Consider the following 22795-nt stretch of genomic DNA (forward strand, 5'->3'; position numbering starts at 1 on the left):
TAGGCACTGGAATATGAAATTTTTTTTTTCAGGGAAACAGACAGGATGGAAAGAAAGACAACTTGAACGCCCACCTCATCCCTCATCCCCCTTTTGTCTGAGAGCTGTACCTTCCCCTTGGCCGGGGAAGAGGGAGATCCAGAGCGGAAGAGAGTGACAGGGCTGGGGAGGGGGGGAGACTTGTGAGAACTGGAACTTGGCAAAATGGCCTAGCTCACCTGTCAAAGGGAAGAAAGAGGAAAGGTATAGGGGGCAGAAAGTCACCCCTGGGGTTTCCCCCTGAACTCTCCCCCAGCTAGGAGGGAGGAAGGAGGTTAAAGCAAGACCCCCTGCCCAGGTGTGGAGAGCTAGGGGCCAGAGGGAACGGGGGAGGTATGGTAGGGACACATTCTGTTGAGCACAACGCTAAAAATTCTGTACATCCTTTGGATGAAGCTACTGAATATTTGGTGTAAGGTTGTTCAGGCCCTTTTTATCTTTCACCTTTTGGAAAAGGACATTTGGCAGATGGTTCTGGGCCCTGGGCCTTCTGCCCCAAGCTGTGCCCTGTCTCCGCTGGCTCAGGGTTGGGGCAGCCAGTAGGCTGGCACATTCTTTTTTTTCCTTCTCTGTTCCCCCATCTTGGGGGGAGGCAGGTGAGGAGTTGGCCCCACAGCCAGGGCTCTGCGGCGGTGTGAGGTCCGGCCTGCCGGAGGCTGCTCCGCTCCTGGCTGAGGTTCTTATTTGGTGTCGTAGCCGTGAGAGTGAGCGTTATGAACTCTGGCTCACAACTGATTTTTGGTTTGTTTGATTTTTGTGAGGGATTTTTTTTTTGTGTTTTTTTTTTGTGTGTGTTTCATCTCTGGTTCCTTTGGGGCAGCTGGTTTCTGTTGTGATTATTTTTGGTTTTCTTTTTTGTTGGTTTCTTTCCTTTTTTTTTTTTTTTGGTTGGATTTTTGGTCTTTCCTCCCTTGTCACTCTTGCTCCGAGGACCCGCTACACCCCTACCACTGACCTCCTTGCCCTCTTCCAGGCAGGGAACAGAAGTGGGGGGGTCAGAGGTGTGGGAGGGGAGGCATGGTGGGCCCTCACTCAGGCTTGGACCCTGCCTCGGGCCCCCCTGGACCTCCAGGGGTCTGTGCTGCTGCCTCACTGCAAGTGGAGGAGGAGGATGAGGATGAAGAAGAGGAGGAGAGGCCAGGAGACTTGCTGGAGATGGAGGCTGCCACAGCTGCAGCTGCTGCTGAGACCAGGCCCACACCCGGGGGGGCGCTGAGCAGGGGCAGCCCCGCATGGTTCAAGAAGAGTGGCGAGGTCACCAGACCGGGGCTCCCTGGGGCTGTGCTGGCCGCCCCCAGCACCAGGTTCCCGCTGCCATCAAGGCTGGTAAGGGGCAGGGTTCCACCAGAGGCCAGGGCTGGTGGGGAGAGAAAGAGGCCGGGCTGGGGACACGCCAAGCCAGGGGAGAGCTTTGCCTCCCAACGTCCCGGCCGAGTGCCTCCCATCTGTCCCACTGAACCCCATCAGCACCCCTCACACCTTCCCCAAAGGCACAATGGGGATGAAGAGGCGAGCGATGCAGTGAGCGGGGGGCAAGATGGCATGGCTGGAGCAGCAATGGGGGGCTCGAGGCCCTGGGAGGGGCAGGACTGGTGGCGGTGAGAGTGACATGAAGCAGCACGCACCTTGGATAGTGGCCAAAGGGTTGTTGCTCATGAGGGCTGGACCCAGCCCGGAGCTCAACCCCACCATTGTGCTTCTGCAAGAGCAAAGCAGAGGCATTAGCGGGGAATTGGGGGGCTGGCACAGAACTGGGGGAACCCCCCCTCCCACCCTAAAGCAGCAGCAACCTTCCACTTGCAACTGTACACTTACCCCGTGCTGGGGCTCAGGCCTGACAAGCCAATTGCTGAGTGGCCGCCTTGAGGGCTGGGGTTTGTGCTGTTGGTGGTGGTGGCTGGGGGTGGGGGAGTGACAGAGGGGATGGAATTGAGGGGGGGCGCAGCCCCACCCCCGCCCCCACCCCCTCCAGCTGTCCGGCTGGGGTGGAGTGTCCCCACGGCTGAGGATAAGGTAGTAACTGCCAGAGACACAGAGAGAAAGAGAGACAGAGGTGAGGTCATCAGCATGCCCTTGAGCTGGGGTCAATGGCTGCTTATCCCCTAACCCATGCTGGGGCTCCTCAAATCAGATTTGATTGGGACCTTCCCACCCCATCCCAGTGCCCAGTACCACGGTCAGCACTCTGCCATATAGACAGCAGTCAACATAATTACAGTGAGAGCAGCTGCCACCTACTGAGCCCATGCCCTGGGCCAGAGAGTTGTTTCTGTGCCTACCACACCCTGAACCACTTTTGACTTGTACAAGAATTGGACATCCAGGAGGCAAAAATTCCATCCCTTAGGAGCCAGAGAAGGGGCATGGGCATACAGGCTGTGGGGGAGGGACTGAGGTCCTGCCTTGGCTGGCACAGAGATTCGTGGCTATCCCTGATGTATCCTTGGGTTAGTGTCTTAACCTCTCTAGTCTTCAGCCACCTCATCCAGGAAATGGGAATAATAGGACCTAACTCATAAAAATGGGTGTAAGAATTAAGTCAGTACTGCTAGGCTCTCTCTATTACTTTACAAACCTTAACTTGAGAGGGACCATATAATGTTTATTTTATATCCAGCAAACAAGTAGTACCGGAGTTTGAACTTGGGGTCTTGCACTTTCTATATAGGTGTTCTACCACTTGAGTGATGCCCACATCCCTTTTTTTGCTTTATGTTTATAAGGTTTCTCAATTTTTCCTGGCCAGCCTCAATCCACAATCCTTCTACTTTTGCCTCCTAAGCAGCAGAGATTACAGACACGAGCTACTGCATCTGTCCATTTTTTTTTTTAACAGTGCTAGGGATGGAACCCAGAGTCTCATTCATGCTAGGCACGCATTCTGCCATCAAGCTATACTCCCAGCCACTATACTCTTGAATGCATATACTTGCACATGCATCTTCTGTGTGTATTACACATTCACAATAATTTAGAAAAACTGATACTTGGAGAGGCAAAGAACCTTCTCAAGTTCACCGAGGGTCTCTTGCAGAGACCAAGGACAAAAACCTGTGTATTATTTTCCAACAACCCCTTTTTTTCTCGTCCCTCCCTCCCCCCCTCTCCTCTCTCTGCTCTCCTCTCTCCTCTCCCTCTCTCTCTCTCTTGCCAGTCCTAGGACTTGAGCTCTGGGCCTGAACACTGTTCCTGAGCTGCTTTTGCTTAAGGCTAGCACTCTACCACTTGAGCCACAGCTCCCCTTCCAGCTTTTGGTTATTCATTGGAGATAAGAATCTCATGGACTTTCCCACCCTGGCTGGTTTGGAACCATGATCCTCAGCCTCCTGAGTAGCTAGGATTACAGGTTTGAGCCACTGGCACCGGCTCAGCAACCCTTTCCTTTCCTTACAAATTATAGAGCAGATCAGAACCTGGCTGCTCTGACAGAAGAGTGAAGCCTGCCCCCTGTCCTTCCCATGCCCCACCGGACCCCAATAATCAGCCCTGAGGTCTGTGGCCCACCAGAGGCACAGGTGGGGAACCTTAGGCTGCAGCCGTGCATGTGCTCTCCCATCCCCCTCACTGTCTGCTGCCCACTCTGACCTGTTGTGCTCAGACTGCTGGAAGCTTGGGACAATGGTAAGGTCCCTGCACCCCCTTGAGGTGTGACCTGGGGAGAAAGGAAAGGCGGTTAGGCACTGTCTCTCAGCGATCCCCATGACACTCCTGTGTACCCCACTTCTGCCATCCTGCCCTTGGCATAGGACTGGGAAAGAGGGGGCTTTGGGTACACTGTTCCTTACCTGTCCTTCCCTGTGCTCTAGATCCTCTTTGTCCTCACATTTGCCCTGAGGACCCTGCCCCACAAGCACAACCACAACTCATCCAGCTCTCCTTTGACCCTATCCAGGTTGACTAAAGTCCTGCCCACCCTGTGTTCTTCAGAGATAAGCTACTGCCCTCTGCATGCACCTAGAACAAACACGCCTGCCCTTTGAAGAGAAGCTGCTGATCCAGGCGAAGCTGTGTGTGCGCATGAGTGTGTATATGCAATGGAAGGATGAGGATAGATCCCACAAATGTGTTTGTGAGAGTGTTGGGGTCCTCCACCGGGCTCCTTTGTGGCTCCCTGCCTCCAGTCTCACCTTTCCATAAACCCCAGAGCTTGTCTGAACTTGACCCGGTCCTTCCTCAGCTCAAAACTTGCTTTTCGCTCCTCACTGCCCATGGTTTAAATTCAGACTCCACATGAAACTGGGAGTATCAGCTCCTGCCCCTCCCCAACCTACACCCCATTTGTATGTGTTGTGGTTCGAGCCATACTAAATTGAACTGGAGTTTGTCCAAGCAGGCCGGGCATACACCTAGGCCCTTGTATACACTGGACCTTTTGCCTTGGGGACCCTTGTTCACAGCGCTGCTTAAAGCTGCTTAACATGGGGGCTGGGAAGGTGGCTCAGTGGTAGAGTGCTTGCCTTGCATGCATGAGGCCCTGGGTTCGATTCCTCAGCAGAAAAAAAAAAGCCGGAAGTGGCACTGTTGCGCAAGTGGTAGAGTGCTAGCCTTGAGCTGAAGAGCTGAGGGACAGCGCCCAGGCCCAGAGTTTAGGCCCCACGACCGGACCCCCCCAAAAAAAGGCTGCTTAACACTTGCTCTCCTGTTCTTTATGACTCAGGTGGTCCTTCCTCCTCTACTCCCCTGGGAGTAGAAGACTCCTTTCTGGGTGCCACAGTCCTTTCCACCAATGGATATAGACAAGGTAGAATTAAAACTGTTCAGTTAATGTCTGCTGCGGGTGGCTGTAGATATCTCATGGGTCTTTTTTTTTTTTTTTTTTTGCCAGTTCTGGGGCTTGAACTCAGGGTCTAGGTGCTGTCCCTGAGCTTCTTTTTCTCAAGACTAGTGCCCTACCACTTGAGCAACAGCTGCACTTCTGACTTTTTCTGTTTATGTGGAACTGAGGAATCAAACCCGGAGCTTTGTGCATGCTAGGCAAGCACTCTACTATTAAGCCACATTCTTAGCCCTCATGGGCCTTTAGATGTCCCTACAAGGTATATAAGTGCCTCCCCCATCTTTGTGGGGGCATGAACCTGTGCATATCCAGACTGTATGAATTTATTCTGTAGGACTGTGACCCTCCCTGTGACAACTCTGTTGGCCTCGGTGACTCTGCATCTACAGGTGCTTATACCCATCATATAAACCCATAATTCAAGTTAAGTGTAGTGAGGCACATCTATAGTCTCAGTATTTGGGAGGCTGAGGTATGAGGATTAAGTGTTCAAGGCCAGATTGGGTTACATAGTAAGTTCAAGGCCAACTTGAGCTACACAGGGAAATTCTGTCTCAAACAAAGACAAGACAACCCCCCTCCCCCCAATTCCCTCTGGAAACAGTGTGTCCTTATGTGGTTGTGCTCCATATCCCAGTCCATCCCAAATGCCTCCTCTGCTGGCCTCTGTTCTAGACTCCGGACAGCCAAGTAGGTTTGTTTGCCTGTTGGGCCTGTGCTCCCTGCTCCTCTAGCCCCTCCCTTCCACTGTGCCCAGTACCAGATGGGGGCTGTAGCTGGTGGGCTTCCCCGGGCTGGGCAGCATGGGGGCCGCGCTGCAGGGGTTGATGCGTTTCTCCTTCTGGCGCCGGTTGCAGAACCAGACGCGGATCACTTCCTTCTCCATGTGCAGCTGCTCTGCAATCAGCAGGATCTCCTCTGAGGTAGGCTTCTGGTTCTACGGGTAGAGGGCTCGTTAGCGGGCGTCCCTTCCTTATGACTCTCCACTGGGTCACCTGGGGAGGGTGGGGGTGGTGACTCACCGCTAGAAAACTCTTCTCTAAGGCGAAGCGGACATTTGTCTCGATGCTGGTCCTCTTCTTGCGTCTCCGGCCGGGCAGCCCGTCGAAACCCATGCTAGGGCTGCTCAGCTGGTTGGGGCTGGGAAGGCTGGAGTCTACAGACATAGTCTCTGTGCCCAGGAAGAGACGTGGGGTGTGAGAGGCTCTTCCCCGAGTTGCCCCCATTCCAACCCCATCCCCAGCCTCAGTCCAGGCTTACCTGCATCATTGAGCCACTTCTCTAGGAGGGGCTTGAGTTTGCACATGTTCTTGAAGCTCAGGTTGAGGGCTTCAAAGCGGGAAATTGTTGTCTGGCTGAAATCGTTGCCATAGAGCTTGCCCATGGCCAGGCCCACATCACCCTGGTAGGGGATGGGAAAGGAGAATCAGTGAGGGGTCTTCCACCAGCAGGGACGACCAGCAAGGGGTCGTCCACACCCCTTGCCCAAGTGGCCATGCCCCTCATACCAACCACCTCCCCACTGCATACCTGCGTGAAGCCCAGCTTGATGCGGCGTTGCTTGAAGGTGCGGGCAAACTGCTCCAGCTCCTCCAGATCACTGGGCTCCTCGGGGTGGGATGGTGGCTCCAAGCATTTAGGGGGCTGCGGGTCAGGCAGCATGGGGTGGGTCAGTATGATGGGACAGGCAGGTGGGTGGGATGCCAGATAGAGGACAGCTGGGAAGGTGTTCAACCAGGACTGCTGTCTCTGATCCCTCCCTTTCCTTCCAGCCTCTTCCTTCAGACTCCCTGTTCCTTCACACTCACTGTCAGTCCTGTGCAAGGTTTGACTGCTACCCTATGTCGGTCCCCTCATTGCCTAGAACTTGCTATACTTTATCTTTTCTGTCACAAACAGTTTCATCCTCTTCTCCTCCAGAAAACCCTCTGCCACAGAGTTTCTGGGAAGCTCAGAGAGTGAGCATGGCTTACCTGAGCTCCCACAGCAAATCCCTGGTAGTGTAGGGTTGGGCCTACTGCCCTTAGCTTCCTGTGTCTGTGGGTGGGCCGACAAGAGAGGAGATCTACCCTCCCCCCCCACACCTCCCCCTTCACTCAGTTCTCAGCTGACCTTGCTGCCCACTGGCCTGGCACACTTGGTGGGCAGTCTTACCTGTGTGGGAAGCCCAGCCCGAGGCTGGGAGGTCAGAAGAGCTCCCTGGGTTTGCTGAGGTAGCTGGAATAGATTTGGCGTCGGTAGCAGGCCTGGAGAACCAAGAAAGAATATACAGGCTGAGCCGGAAGTGGGAGGGGAGCCCAGATCCAAGGGGGCACAGGGCGGCCGTGAAGGGTGGTCTTACCTGGCTGACTCTGCTGGGCCTGTGGCAGCAGGAACTGAGCAGGTGGCTGGAGGTGGTGGCCTGGCACAAGCACCAGCTGCTGAAGCTGGAGGAGCTGCTGTATGTCCTGACAGGAGTGGATGGACAGAAAGACAGCCTGAGTTACCTGCCCTGCATCAGCTGAGCCCATAGGGCTGAACTCAGAGACCTGGCACTTGGACACTGGGCAGTAAGCCAGGCTCCATGGGGTTCCAAACATCACCCAGTGGCTTCTCACTCTCAACCATGGGACTCAGAAAGTCCCACCTGGATGACCCCAGGGGGGATTTGCTCTGTTTGCCTTTTCCTTCCTGATGAAATATTTGACTTGTCGTATGTTCACACAGAACAAATAGACTTGTTTTAAAATGTAAACCAGACCCAATGTTTCCTTTTCTTTCCCTTAAAACACCACCAAGGCAAATGATAGGACATCTAGAATTAGCTTTAAATGACTCCAGCAAATAGTGGGTATGTAAACTGGTACGACCACTTTGGGAAATTCTCTGGTAGTGTTGTGGTTTGAAAAAAGAAGGGATGTTGGAATTCTAGCCTCAGGACTTCAGCATGTGAATTCATTTGGAAAGTAGGTCTTTGTTGCTGATCAAGTTAAAATGGGTCAGCAGGGTGGGCCCTAATCCATGATGGCTGATGGTCTGATCAAAAGGGCAGATTTGGACAAAGAGATGACTAGACAGGAGTGGGGGAATAATGGGAAGAGACACAGGGGAAAGATGACCATCAATAAGTCAAGAAAAGATGGGGGCAAGGCTCTCATGATATACAGTACATGCACGAAGCCCTGGGTTCAATCCCTAATACAACACCACACACACACACACACACACACACACACACACACACACACACGCACGCACGCACGCACGCACGCACGCACGCACGCACGCACAAACTGTTAACTCATGTTTCTCCCTAGCATGACTCTCAGTGAAAACAACTCATTCTCCCCAGAAGCCTGAAAGACAAGTGTCCAAGTGTCTGTGATTTTCATTCTGAATCAACAGGAAAAGAAACAACTGAGGATGGGGAAAATGCATCCCAGGTTGCAGAGGGTCTCATAGTGAGAGGTTCAGATGGAGAACATTTAACCAGAGCCCATTGAGCTACTTGGGCTGAGTCATAGTGTTCAGCTTTGATCCCTTCCCATTTCTTTCTCCACCATCCAGTCTATCTCCACCTCCTCCTACCAGCTTCCTCCTCTCTCTTTCTCTCTGTTGTCACTGTCCTGACCCATGTATTGGGACCATCTGCCCTGGACAACTCATTCTCCTTGAGCAGCAGCCAGAGGGATCTAATACAATAGAATTCTGAGCTTACACTCTGAAGTTTTTGGCATCTGACATAACCTAACACCCTCTTCCCTTCTCAGAATTAAACACGCGCGTGTGCGCGTGCACACACACACACACACACACACACACACACACACACACACATACACACACACACCAGCAAGTTGAGCATATGGCATAAATATGTAGCCCCAGCACTCAGAAGGCTGAGGCAGGAGGATCACTTGAACCTATGAAGTTTGAGCCCAGTCTGGGTAATATAGCAAGACCCAATCTCAAATAATTTTTAAAATAAAATACATAGAATTGCAAATGGAATGAATTACACTGAGATGCAAGTATATTTCCAATTGTGACACAGTTATCTGCCAGTTTCTTTATAACAAGAGCCAGCAATAGCTATGATGATAACTGTAATTTCAAAGCAGTGAGGAATGAAAACAATATTTTGCGACCACAATGACTAGAGTGGAATATGAAAGCCTCTGTATTCTGTTAGTGGCAAAGTCTTTGTCACAAACTGCGGCCAATCTACATTGACAGTGAAGGGAAATACTACATTTTCAGTCAGAGGATATGAAAAATTGAGACCTCTTTTTTTCCTGTGCAAGGTCTGAATTCTATCCTCAGGCCTTTCTTGGGTGGTCTATAGACTCCTGAGCAAAAAAAGCAGACAGCATGCGTTTTTGAGTTCAAGCTCTAGTATGCACACATGTGCGTGCATACATGTGCATGCACACACACATACACAAATTATTCTTGTAATCTCAGCTTCTCAAGAGACAAAGGGAGACAACTAAATCCCCCATATGCATAAATAATATAAAATAATAAAAATAAATAGAGGAGGAACAAGATCCAAGGCCAGCCTTGGCAAATGCAAGAGACCCTATTGGAAAAGCAAACTAAAAGTACTAGGATGTGTGGCTCAAGTGGAAGCAATTTTCAAGGCCCTGAGTTCATTCCCCAGTACCATAGATAGATAGCTAGATAGATGATGATGATGATGATGATGATGATGATGATGATGATGATGATGATGATGATGAAGATAGATAGATAGATAGATAGATAGATAGATAGATAGATAGATAGATAGATAGAAAAATATAAATAGAACCATAAGGGCTTCTACCAAATTTAATCACATTTGTTATAGAATCTAGCTCTGCTACAGCCTTACCTGTCCCAGGCCTCTGTTTTCTTCTTCCACTTCATGCCTGTCCTAACTCTAACTCTAATCCAGCCACAGTGATCCTGTTCCTGAACCCAAGAAAGAGTCCCTGCTCAGTTCTTCCTACTTCACATACATTTGGCTGGTCCCTCCTCTTCATCCAAGGCTCCAGCAGAGAGTCCTCCACAGGCCACCTGCTATGATAAGGGGTCTTCCTTTTCCTCTGTCGCTTTTTATGACATCCCAGCCTTTTCTTTCCCACATGGCACTATCTGCTTCCTGTCTATCTTCCGGAGAGCGGGTATCAGCTCCATATGTGAATGAATGAGATCCACCCAGAAAGGAGCCTCAGCATGGTGATGTTATTTGCTGACTAAAGGAATGAGACACACAGATTTTTCTGGGTAAAAGAAAAGGTGATTGGTATCAGAACTGAGGCTAACCAGTAGGGGGCCCCATTTCTTCACAATTTAGAGGCTGCAAGACTCTCTGGAGCCACTTGGGGGTGTGTTGTCACAGTCAGTGCAGAAATTACAGTAAAGGGACAGATGCCCAGGAAGGGCTCCTGGTCAGCCTATTTTGTGGATTAATTTCCTTGTCCCTAATCTGTGAGGAAAACTAGCCCAGAGGGCTAGCACACAGCATTAAAGCTGAGAGGGGAAGGGACCAAGCCTATATTCTGCCAATATATTGATCGCTGCCAGTACAAACAACCTAACAAACGATCACTAAAATTTCCATGAATGAATGGGACAAGCCCTCAGAGCAGAACAGCTATGCTTTACTGAAGCCAGAATTTTTTGGTCTCAGGTGGGACAAAAGACAGTGACATGGGTGAATGGGGTAAGGGTGGGGGGTGGGGGTGGGAGGGAGGGGAAGGGGCAATCAATCACTTTCCTTTCTGGGCTGGGTTCTACCTTAGGTGGGGGAAGGAACAAGAGAAAGCCATGAGAATGAACTTGAGGAGGTCCCAGCCCCAGAGCCACCAGCTGCAACACAGCCCAGGTGCTGCGCTTCACTCCAGTGCCCAGGGCAGAGGGGCCAACCCCCACAGAGCCTCACCACCATGGCTGGGATGGCTGGTGCTGGCAGGTGAGCCTACTCTCACTTGCCATCTCTAATATGGTAAGTGGTGACTAGTTCTGGACACCCCATGGCAGGACATTTTCTCTCTCTCTTAGACCTCAACCTTCCTAACATCCAAGACAGTGATACAAGTACTTTTGGAAAGGTTTGGGCCTTAGAGTCATCACTACCCAGTCCTTTTGTTCCTCCCTCCCTCCCTCCCTCCCTCCTTCCTTCCTTCCTTCCTTCCTTCCTTCCTTCCTTCCTTCCTTCCTTTGTTTCTTTTTTTGAAGCTTGAACTCAGAGCCTGGGTACTGTCCCTGACCTCTTCCATTCAAGGCTAGCACTCTAGGGCTGGGAAGGTGGCTCAGTGGTAGAGTGCTTATGTTACATACATGAGGCCCTGGGTTTGATTCCTCAGCATCACATGAGCATAAAAAGCCAGAAGTGGGCACTGTGGCTCAAGTGGTAGAGCACTAGCCTTCAGCTAAAGAGCTGAGGGACCGTGCCCAGGCCCAGAGTTCAGGCCCCATGACTGACCAAACAAAACAAAACAAAACAAAACAAAACAAAAGCTAGCATTCTACTACTTTGAGCAACAACTCCACTTCCAGTTTTCTGGTGGTTTACTGGAGATAAGAGTCTCATAGACTTTCCTGCCTGGGCTGGCTTTGAACAGTGAATATCAGATCTCAGCCTCCTGAGTAGCTAGGATTACAAGCATGAGCCACCAATGCCCAGCCCAGTCATTTCTTTCTGACTGCAGTTTTCTGATCTACGAAATGGGGATACAAGTGTTTAATTATTCATTCTTGCTTTGAGGCCTGAGTACAATCATTATTCAAAGAACACTTTGTGGTACCGGGGATTAAAACCAGGGTCTTAATTGTGTGCCTTACCACTTGAGCCACACACCCAGCTCCTTTGTTTGTATCTTTGTTTTTAAGACAAGAGTCTCACTAACATTGCCCAAGTTGGCCCCAGACTTGTTCTCCTCCTGTTTCTGTCTCCAGAGTAGCTGGGATTACAGGTATACACCACCTTGCCCGGCTTCAGAGAGCACTTTGGAAATGGCAAAATAAATCTTCAGAGCCCTGGCTGCCAGTGCTCTTGAGAGTGTCTGTCTCACCCATAGCCACCCAGGCTCTGCCCAGTGTCAGGCGGGGACATCTGCCTGTCCACTCAGTGTCTTCACTTGCATAATTAAGAGAGTCGTCAAACCCCACCACGGACCAAAGAAAGTCTTAGTTTCCTATCCTAGCTTTCCAGAATGCCTGTCTCCTGCCTCCCCGCTCCCCGCCCCCCTCCCCCTCCCAGCCCTCGCACGCCATCTTCTCCAACTCAGGAAACGACCTCATCACCACCTTGGAGGAGAGGCCAAAATTCTAGGAGGCATCATTGACCTGGTCTCACGTAAAGCAGAGGCCACACCCTGCACTATCATTTTCTGGGGAGCGGGTCACCCTGTCCCCTACCTAGGCACCTGCACGGGCTTCCTACTACCCCCCCCCATTCTCTTCCAAGCCCCTGCGGTCCACTCTCCCCACAACCTCCAGAGGAGCTTCCTAAAGAGCCAATCAGGTCATGGCATTTCCCCATTTCACCACGCTGGCCCTAGCGAACACAAGGCCCTGGGTCCATCCCCAGTACTGCAAAAATCACAGAGACAAACCCCAAGACCTCCCATCAACCTTGGTACACTTTCAAATTCCTCGTGGGCCTTTTCCCTCAACTTCCATATGCCTCCCCTCTCCCCAGGCTGCGCCAGCCATACATGTCCCTCTGTACCTTGAACAAGCCAAGCTGGTTTTCACCTCAGTACCTTTGCACTTGCTGTTCCCTCTTCCTGAAATGCTCTTCCCCTGGCTGCTTTCATGACTGACTCATTCGGCCCTCTGTTCTCAAAGGCCGAGCTTCGTAGTGAAACCTTTCCTAACCACCCATTATATGGGGCTCCTCCCTTTCCGACACTGCCTTGTTTCATTTTCTACATCACACTTACTCTGAAACTGTCCTTTTTGCTGGCTCGTATATTTGTTTACTGTCTGTCCCTCCCCTCTGCTGAGGACATAGGGTCCTCAGGGGTGGCGACCACTGCCTTGTTCACAGTTGGCCCTGAATGGACACCTAGCCTACACAAAGGGCTTAATAAGTGCCGGTTCAATGAATAACTGCACTATGGTTAGTCACTAGAGGACTGTCTAAAGGGGAGGGTGCGTCCAGTGTGGGCCCAATCTCCAAGGCTGGCCTGCTCTGTGGAGCCCAGGAAGTCCTGGCCATTGGGGAACCATCCACAGGGAGAATGCTAACATTCCATGACAGACATGCACCTGAAGATCCCAATCCAGGGACCACCAGCCCCAAGGCTCCGTGCGTGCACTGGCTACAGCCAGGTCTGGCACTGCTGGGCCTTCTTCAAACACTAGGCCCCGCTTCTTCCTTCTGGGTGCTGACCTCTCTCAGGCGCAGGTCACGAGGGCCCCGGGGCTCACATTGCCTTTGTGGGAAGCTCGTGAGTACTGACTTTACACTCACTAGTGGACATATTTAACTCCTCTGGGCAGTCACATGGCAATATTCCTTGCCCCACTACCCTAGTGGGTGTCTCTGGGAAACCTTCATTCACTAGGCCCTACCAGCCTAAAAAAGAATTTGTTTGTTTTCTTTGTTGTTGTTTTGTTTTATTTTTTATTTTTTTGTCAATCCTGGAGCTTGAACTCAAGGCCAGGGCACTGTCCCTGAGCTTTTTTTTTTTGCTAAAGGCTAGCACTCTACCACTTGAGCCAGCACCACTTGTGGCCTTTTGTTTTTATGTGGTACTGAGGAATCGAACCTAGGGTTTCAAGCATGCTAGGCACCACTGAGCCACCTTCCCAGCCCTTTGTTTAGTTTTATTTTCTGTCCTATTAGAAAACTAGAAATTCTTTTTTGCCACCTTTCGAACACAAAAGAATGTTTTAACACTTACCACTAAGTTTTCAATCAGTGCCAACACTTACACTGAAATATTTCTCTGGAGAGATATTTTCCCTTTCTGTGATTGAAAGCCAGCAATCTATCATCACCTGATTAGGCAGTAAACATCCATGTAGCTCTATCTCAAAGTAAAAGACAGTATGCTGGGTGTTGAACAAATTATCCAATGGAATTGTAACTGTCATGGTACACGCACAGAAACTACAGGAAGAGATCTTGCTAAACTGTCTTCCAACCAGAAATTATGGATGAACTTTCTCCCTTTATACTTGATATGAGTTAGAAGTGAAAAGAGTTTCTGGGTGGTTTAGAGCTTTGTATAAGTAGGTGGCATGAGCCACAAATGCTGGGCCAGCTGGGCTTTTAGCTGCTTACTTTGGAGAGAAGGTCTCAAGAACTTTTTTTCCTAAGTTGCCCTCAAACTGATCCTGCTGCTGTTTTCTGCCTCCTGAGTAGCTAGGAGTATGGGCCACCACCAGTACAAGGCCTTTAGTCTTTTTTTTAAAGTATTATTTTATTTTTTTAATTTATTTTTTAGTGGTTACTGGGATTTGAACTCTGGGTTTTGTACTTTCTAGACAAGCACTCCTACCACTTGAGCCACAGCCCTACCCCATTTTGCTTTAGCTTTGTTTTGGATACAGTCTCACCCTTTTGCCCCAGGGGTTGGCATCAGATGTCAGTATCTCAGTTTTCCTACCTATACCTGCCATGCAGTTGGGATGGCAGGAATGAAATGCCATTCCCAGCCTATTCTAGCCTTCTTGGTGCATTTCAGGTGAAGCATTTTGAGTGGTCCATTGCTGTTTCTGGTTCACTTTAAGCGGGGGGGGGGGCCCACCCCCACTCCAGGGGAGGGCAATCAGGGCTGTGACTCACATTCAAGTCCCAAGCTTCCTGCCAGGTGGCCAGGGAATGTTTGTGAGATGGAGCAAGAAGGGAACTGAATAGGCAAGGGAACTAGAAGAGGAGAGGAAGGCCGAGGAGCGGGGCTCCAGCCCAGAGAGATACAGTAATGGGCAGCTAGGGCCACAAGAGCAATGGCCTGGCCCTGTGTAGCACCAAACAACACAGGAGACACAGAACAAACCACAGTGGGAGAAACAGAGCCACAGGGCAACTCAGCCACTGAGAAAGAAATCTCTGAAACAAACCAGGTCCTGCTTTGCACTTGCTGAGGATCACAGGGAGAGACTGAAGGCCTAGGGACACAGAAGAGAGGCAAGGACTGGCAGAGAGAATTTCAAGAGTACCCTGGCAATCAGATAGCAGGTGGCAGAGGGTCTGCCTGCTCAGGGGGGCAGACAGGCCCAGGGGAACCTGGGGCTCATGAACACAAGAAGTATATGTTGCTCCTGGGGTGATGTGACCTGGCCGGGCCTTCAAGCTGCTGGCCTCTCCTCCTTCCTCTAGAATTTGTTCTCTCTGTTTCTTTAAAAAGGTCAGGAATTCCTTCTGGACTTCCTGGAAACTTCCTGGAGGCAGAAACTCTAGAGTTGGGCCTAATGATGAAGAGGAGCTGTCAGATAAAGAAGGGAGCAACTCTAGGTAGAACAGGAGTAGAGCCCCAAACTCCTGGTGTTGCACATTGAAGGGCTGTGGCCTGTGTGCGCACTATGAAGCAAACTAGACACCTGCTGCTGGCGCCTCTGGTGGCCCAGATGGGAGGGGCTGGGAGCCATGCGTGAAGGACAGCTAAAACAGCAGCCACAGGCCATATGGTTAGAGACCTGGGCTCACAGGCCAGCCCTGATACTAAGGCTCTCAGTGTGACCTGGGCATGTCACCTTGCCTCTGGGAGCCTGACTAAGGTGAAGGTTTTTGGGTTCAGAGGTCATGCTCGCATAGTGCATAGACTATAGTTAACAGTGTCTGTGGTGAACCAGAAGCTGACAAGGCTGTGTTTGGAGGCCTCATCGTGGAGAAGAGTGGCGGGATTTCAGAGTGTCTCTAGGGAGCTAGGCAGGATGCTCTAAGCAAGCAGAGATCGGCTCCGTGCTCAGGAAAGTCCCGCGTGGGAACATGGGTAATGGGATAGGCAGGGTGTCTGGAAGGGTGAGCTGGCAGGGACAATCTCTGGGGGCCCTGGTACTTGGTTTTGTAGCATGATAATGTTTGGTTAAGGGAAGTTAGCAGGTTCCTTCGCTGCAGGATTTCTTGGGACTTTCACCATCTTAAAATACAATTATAGGTCTGGGAATGTGGCTTAGTGGTAGAGTACTTGCCTAGTATGCCTTGGGTTCGATTCCTCAGTACCACATACCCAGAAAAAGTCGCAAGTGATGTTGTGGCTCAAGTGGTAGAGTGCTAGCCTTGAGCAACAGAAACTCAGGGACAGTGGCCAGGCCCTGAGTTCAAGCTCCAGGACTGGCAAAAAACAAAAACAAAAACCCAGATACAACAACAACAACAAAAAAAAAACAATTATAGACTCAAATGATTTTGGAGACCAGAAGATGAGTGAGTCATGGAGAATGCCTGTCAGATCAGTAGCTGTCTAAACTCCTATATTGCAGGCACTGATGATCTACCTTTGAGATTATTGGCCATTATTGAATTGAACTGGTCTCCCTCAAAAGATAGTTTGGGGTCTTATGACAAAGTAGGTACTGGCACAATGACTGGGGTCCTTACAAGAAAGGGAAGTTTGAGGAAAGGAAAGGGAACTAAGGAAGTTGAGTGCCACTGGTTCATGCCTCTAATCCTAGTCTGAGGTCAACCTGGGCAAAAACGTGTATGAGACCTCTTCCTAACTATGGAATGGAGATATGCCTGTCATCCCAGCTATAGTAGGAAATGAAAAATAGAACTATAGCCCAGGTATGCACTTGGGCAGGAAGTGAGACCCCATTTCAAAGTTAACCAGTAAAAAAAAAGGCTGGAGGCAAGGCTGAATGGTAGAGCACCCGACTAGAAAGCAGAAAGCCCTGAATTTAAAGCCCAGTAAGAAAGGAGAGAAAAGGAAGAGAGAGTGAGATAGAGAGAAGAATCCTGACTTTGAACTTGTGGCCCGTGTCTGGAGGTCAGCCCCTCCAGCACACCCGCTCTACTGCATCCATGCAGAGTGTGGCTCCCGTGGCCACCCTTACCTGTGCTGTGAGCTGGATGGGCTGGGACAAGGTGAGCTGTGGGGTCCCTGGGGGCTGGCTGGCAGGCTGTGGTGGTGGCAGGTCGCCTCCCCCAGAGGAGGTGGGGGGCTGTGAGGTGGAGGAGGAGGCAGAGGCAGAGGAGGAGGAGGAGGAGGTGGAGGAGGATGCAGCAGCAGCGGCGGCAGCGTTGGCGGCGGCGGCGGCGCTGGACTGCTGCACGGCGGCGGCCAGCAGCTGGGCCTGGGCCTGCTGCAGGAGTAGCTGCTGCTGAGCTGGCATCAGCGCCGTGAGCTGTGGGCAGGCGAGCGGGCAGATGGCGGGAGAGGGTAGGAGCAGAGAAGGCAGAGAGCGGTTAGAGCCAAAGCCAAGCAGACAAGAAAACAAGTCTTTGAGGGGGAGGGGAGGGGAAGAGAGAGGGGCCAAGAGGCAGATATGAGAGAGTGGCCATAGTCCTGGGGGGACTGGTGGGTGGTATGTGCCCCACCCCTGTTCTTCCCCAGTGTACTTACCCCAGCTAACTGACTGCCCGTCAGCATGAGCTGGGCCTGGGGCAGATGTGGCTGAGCCGGCTGGGGGGGCGGGGGTGCTGCTTGGGCTGAGTCACCACTGGGGTCTTCAGCCTTGATCTGGGGGGGAGAGAGGCAGGGTCCGGGACCCCAGAATGTTAAGTGGAGGCCAGAGAGAATGCCCACCTGTGAATCAAAGAGAGGGCATGTGTGTGGCAATGGTAACCTTGGGCTGGCGCAGGAGGAGCCAACTGGAGGATGAAAGTGAGGCTGAGGCTCAAGCCCCAACCAGTCCTCTAGCCTCAGTTTCTCCACCAGCCACCTACACCCAGACTCCTTCCAGGAGAGATCACCTTCAGGGAGTACTTTTCTCCTCTGGAGTCACTTGCCCCATCTAAAGACTAGGAAATGGGGCCACTGGGAGTCTGGAGGGGCAAAAGAAGGGGCTCGGGCACTCACACCCCTCAGCTAGAGGTACATCTCTTTTTCCAACAGAATGCAATTTTGTTGAAAGGGTATTAAAACAAAAAACAAAAACACATCACTTGGAACTTGGGCCACAAACTCAAATAGTTATGGAGACAAGCACCGGTATAATGGGTGGCATGGGCAAGGGTGGGTTGGGTGGGCTGGGGGAACATTCCCACCCAAAGGGGAGGCCTCCTCAGCTCCTACCCTGCCCCCCACTGCCACTCATTTCAGAATGTGAAACAGGAACACTGCAAGGGAGAGCGAAGCAGCGTGCGGATCCTGGGCTGTGGACAAACCAGCTGTGGTCCAGGGCTACAGATTTCCAGTCCTCAACCCTGGAGGTCCACCAGCCCCTGACTGTCTCTCTGTTATCTGTATCTTATATCGTGCACAGAGACCAGACCAGCATCAAGCCTCCTTGCCTTCCTCCTCTCCTCCAAGCCAGATACAGCTGGCCCTGGCTGAAAGGAGCAAATAAGACACAGGAGGAAGGGGAGGGGCCAGGAGCACAGGATGGATCACACACCTGAAGGGCCACAACGGGGATCAACCTTCAGCCCAGTGTCCCAACACCATTCTGGAAAAATCCTTCCCACAGAGAGGGAAAACAACTTGTATAAGGTGACACAGCCCATTAGTGGGGCAGCAGTAAGGTGGGGGGAGATTTGAAAAACAGATGGAGACAAATAGAGGCTCAGGAATGGCAAAATGATCAACAGTGAGCTCTAAATTATGGATAAAGCATCAGAAGCTTTAAGGAATGAGGAGCCTAGCAGGAAATGACACTACCAGAAGTCAGAGAAGGGCTGGGGATGTGGCTTAGTGGTAGAGTACTTGCCTCACATGCATGAAGCCCTGGGTTCAATTCCCCCCAGTACCACATAAACAGAAAAAGCCAGAAGTGATGCTGTGGCTCAAGTGATACAGTGCTAGCCTTGAGCAAAAGAAGCTTAGGGATAGTGCCCAGGTCTGTCCTGAGTTCAAGCCCCTGGACTGGCAAAAAAAAAAAAAGAGTCAAGGGAATGATTCTCCCTGGCAGGGACATGAAGAACCCCCAGAAGGCCAGTCACATTCTATTGGGGGTTTTTTTGTGTATTTTGTTTTGTTTTTTTCTTTCCTGGTCCTAGGGCTTGAACTCTGGGCCTGGGTGCTATCCCTGAGCTTCTGTTGCTCAAGGCTAGCACTCTACCACTTGAGCCCACAGCTCCACTTCTGGCTTTTCCTGAGTAGTTTACTGGAGATAAAGAGTCTCATGGACTTTCCTGCCTAGGCTGGCTTTGAACCAGTCTCCTAAGTAGCTATGATTACAGGCATGAGTCACCGGCACCTGGCACATTCTACTTCTTGATCTGATAATTGGCCCCAAGAGATATGTTCAGTTTGTGTCATATTTTTAAAAAAAGTCCCCATAATGTTGATGGCCCAGTGGCTCATTTCTATAATCCCCAACGACCTGGGAAGTAGAAATAGAGAGGATCAAAGTTTGAGGCCATTCCAAGAAAAAAGTTATTTAAATCTTCATCCTACCAAATAATCTGGGCATGGTAGTGTATGCCTATAAACCCAGCTAGATAAGAGAATCATGGTCCAAGGCCATCCCCCGGCAAAAATGTGAGACTGTATCCAAAAAGCAACTAAAGCCAAGGGTGGGGCTCAAATAGTAAAGCATCTGCCTAGGAAGTGCAAGACCCTGAGTTCAAATCCAAGTACTTTCAAAACAAATATATTGAGTGCCATGGTGAGAACACTATTCTCACTTCAATTTTTTAAAAACTCTTTTTGGCTATCTAAGAAAGTCTCTGTGTAGCCGACAAGGTATGGTAATATAATATCACAACTATATGGGAAGTAGAGATTCAAGGCTAAAGATTTAAGACCATGGGTTGGGAATGTGGCTTAGTGGTAGAGTGCTTGCCTCCCAAGCATGAAGTCCTGGGTTCAATTCCTCAGTACCACAAACACAGAAAAAGCCAAAAGTGGCATTGCGGCTCAAGTGGTAGAGTGCTAGCCTTGAGCAAAAGAAGCTCAGGGACAGAGCCCAGGCCCTTGAGTTCAAGCTCCAGGACTGGCAAAAAAAAAAAAAAATCTGAGGCCAAACCCAGGAAAAAGTACATGGCCCTATCTGAGAAATAACTGAAGGACTGGAGTGTGGGCTAAGTGGTAAAGCACCCACCTAGGAAGTGCAAGGCCCTAAACTGAAACACTAATAACTGTCAAATAGAAAAAGAAAAGCCAGAGCTAGGAATGTGGCTTAGTGGCAGCGTGCTTGCCTAGCAAGTATGAAGCCCTGGGTTCAATTCCTCAGTACCACATAAACAGAAGTCAGAAGTGGCACTGTGGCTCAGGTGGCAGAGTGCTAGCCTTGAGCAAAAGAAGCTCAGAGACAGTGCCCAGGCCTCCGAGTTCAAGCCCCAGCACTGGCAAAAAAAAAGAAAGAAAGAAAAAGAAAAGTCTTGAGATGGCTTAAATATCTCTCCAATGTTGGCTAAATCTCTCCTTCTAGCCGACGGAGAACAAGCCTTAGACCCTTGAGCATATAGAAGACTCTGGGGTAAATGGTAATAAACATTGTATTTATTTCCATGGCCTACGATTCTGTTTTTCCATTCATCAAATTTCCATTTAAAAACCATTTATTCATGCTGTCCAAAAAGAGAGGCAGTGTATGAGTGGATAATTGCTGAAGCTGATAGATGAGTTCCTGGAAGGTTTATTTTCATTATATCCTGTCTATTTTTATATCAGCTTCACATTTTTCCATAATAAAGTGTTTTTTAACTGAGCCACTAAGCAAAATTATTATGTAAATAATTGTACACGGCTGTATGTCCAAGATGATGCTGGGAGCACATGAATCATGGGAGGAGCTCATGAATCATGGCAGCGGGAGAAAGACTGGTCCAGGACAGATGGAGAGAGATTGAGAGCAAAGGCTGGGACCAGAGAAACAGGCTGAGCTGTGAAGCGAGCCAGGTCTGGGAAAGAGAGGGAAAACCTTTTTGTTCCCTCTGTCCCACTGGCTTCTCCGGCGAGGAAAACCAGCAAAAACCTGATTCAGCTCAGGAGAGGAGGTGGGAGTGAAGGGTGGGCTTAGGGTCTCGGGTCTCAGACGTGAGAGCCACAGTCAAGAGCCACTTTTCTCCTCCAGGCACTGATCAGAGTGCTCAGGACAGAGTGCTCACAAAGCACTTTGTCCTCCCCTTAGGGCATACCAGATGTGGAAGGGACCTCACAGCCCCTCCAACCTAACTGCCCTCCAGCCCCCACCAGTGTCAGAGAAGAGGAAACTAATAAAACCCAGAGAGGGGAAGTGACTTTCCCATGGTCACAGAGCAACGCTGTGGCTGGGTGGAGAGCAGTTCTCAGCCTCCCACCCCATCCCTCAGCCACCTCTGGTCAGGGTCAAGGATTTTGCTCCTGTCTCCTCTGATGCTACCCCTCGGGTCTCCGAAGGGCCCCCCCTCCCCCTGAAGGACACAGACCCCAGCACAGGGCCTCATCTGGATTTGGAATCTGTACCACTCAGCTGCTTCAAGCAGCTCTCCATCACCCTCTCCTGCACCCCTACAGCTGTCCTCACTGGGCCTCCCCCCCTCCACCTGCACTGCTGGCCCCCTGAGGGTATGTGTTGGAGGGCAGGGGTAGTCAGGGAAGTCGGGATGGGGGCGGGGCCCTGGCTTCCTGTTGTTCAGCACCCTGGGACTCTGGGGGGGATTTCCCTTACCTCCCCCACCCTCCCCCCCAGGGAAGAGGAAGGAGTTGGGGTGATTCATAGGCCTGGGGAGGGGATCCTTGGGTGTCACTGGACGCTTTCACAGGCCCGGGTCACGCCTAGCTCCCCACCCCAAGACACCCTTCCCCCCAGTATTCCCACAGGTGCACTTACCTTGGTGCTGGGACCAATTGGAGACACAGAGAATGGGGAGGCCTTATTCTGGGGGTTCTGCAAAGAGAAAGTGGGATCAGGGAGATGGGAAGAGCATGATGAAATAGCTTCAGACACCACCCCTCCCGTCCTCCTCCCCTCCATGCCCCCTGCCCATCCTTTCCCTTCTGACCTGATGGTTAGTGTCTGGTCCATTTCTTTCGGTGTCTACAAAGAGAAGGAATGGATATGGTGCCATCGGTCATGCTGGCATCCCCCCCCTTCACCTGTGCCCACTCCCTGACCCTCCCCACTCACCTGTGTGCTCTGACGGGGAGTCCAGACCTTGCTTCTCGGCCTCCAGGGGCTTAGACATTCTTATTTCTGGGAAGAGAGAAGGATGAAAATGGGGAGGGGGAAAGGAAGCCAAAGGGCGAACACCCCCAAACTCCCCTTCTCCAAACTCCTGCCCCCTCCCCGCCTCCACTACACACACATATCCTAGCCATCTCTGAAATGAGGTATACGCAGTTCCTCTGCCTTGGCCTGGTAAAAGCCAAGACAGTGGCCCTTAGACCCCTAAAACCTTTATCTCATTTAGCCTCGCATCACTCCAAAAAGGGGTTTGCGGGTGCAACCCACCATAAGGCAATGGGGCAGGGTGGGAGGGGCTCCTGAGGAGGCTGAGGAACAAGTGTGACCTCTGCCTTCTTCCCACCGATCTCTGGCCTCTTCCACTACCCCTGTGGGGCCTGGGCTCCCGTACTGCCTCGGGGCAGGTTTCGAGTGAGACATGTTTTCCACTCTGAGTGGGGCCTGGGAGATGTAACGGGGCTGCAGTGTCCCCAAAGGAAAGAGCTGTCAGATTTGGGTGTGATTCAACCGCCCCGGGGCCCAGCACTTTCCCATGCCCACCTCACTCCCCCAGCCTTCCTCCTGTGTGCGGGTTACAGCCCTCACAACCCCACCCCTCTGCTTCCAACCAAGACTACAGCCTCCAGGCTAGTCCTAGCCCTTCAACTCCAGCAGTACCCCAAAGTAGCGAAAGCCACCTAACAATCAATGGAACAAATGTTCCAGCAGCGCAGGTTCAGCTCACATAGGGGAGGAAACAGGCTCCAAGAAGGGGGTGTCACCTCCCCCAAGAACATGGCAACAGGA

At 51.1% G+C, this 22795-nt stretch overlaps 1 protein-coding gene across 9 annotated transcripts in view; it reads right to left on the bottom strand.

Annotated features, from left to right (window-relative positions):
- The window catches only part of LOC138811236 (POU domain, class 2, transcription factor 2), an 81327-nt gene continuing 58532 nt past the window's right edge, over positions 1-22795 (bottom strand). For 2 of the 9 annotated variants that reach the window (XM_069998931.1, XM_069998930.1), the window contains 14 exons: positions 21953-22018; positions 21828-21862; positions 21656-21712; positions 17302-17418; positions 7158-7263; positions 6971-7062; positions 6347-6460; positions 6077-6218; positions 5839-5987; positions 5577-5753; positions 3625-3691; positions 1855-2059; positions 1665-1738; positions 1-1396 (listed from right to left, as the gene is read on the bottom strand). In XM_069998931.1, the coding sequence (XP_069855032.1) occupies positions 1068-1396; positions 1665-1738; positions 1855-2059; positions 3625-3691; positions 5577-5753; positions 5839-5987; positions 6077-6218; positions 6347-6460; positions 6971-7062; positions 7158-7263; positions 17302-17418; positions 21656-21712; positions 21828-21862; positions 21953-22010 (1722 nt within the window). In that variant the 5' untranslated portion in view covers positions 22011-22018 and the 3' untranslated portion in view covers positions 1-1067. Of the gene's footprint in view, positions 1397-1664; positions 1739-1854; positions 2060-3624; positions 3692-5576; positions 5754-5838; positions 5988-6076; positions 6219-6346; positions 6461-6970; positions 7063-7157; positions 7264-12549; positions 12831-16792; positions 17087-17301; positions 17419-21655; positions 21713-21827; positions 21863-21952; positions 22019-22795 lie in introns of those variants that run through there. The other 7 variants (XM_069998933.1, XM_069998938.1, XM_069998932.1 and 4 more) reach the window with 7 other exon arrangements.

This window comes from Dipodomys merriami, unplaced genomic scaffold (assembly GCF_024711535.1).
Source record: "Dipodomys merriami isolate MVZ:Mamm:240054 unplaced genomic scaffold, mDipMer1.0.p SCAF_52, whole genome shotgun sequence".
Classification (NCBI taxonomy): Eukaryota; Metazoa; Chordata; class Mammalia; order Rodentia; family Heteromyidae; genus Dipodomys; species Dipodomys merriami.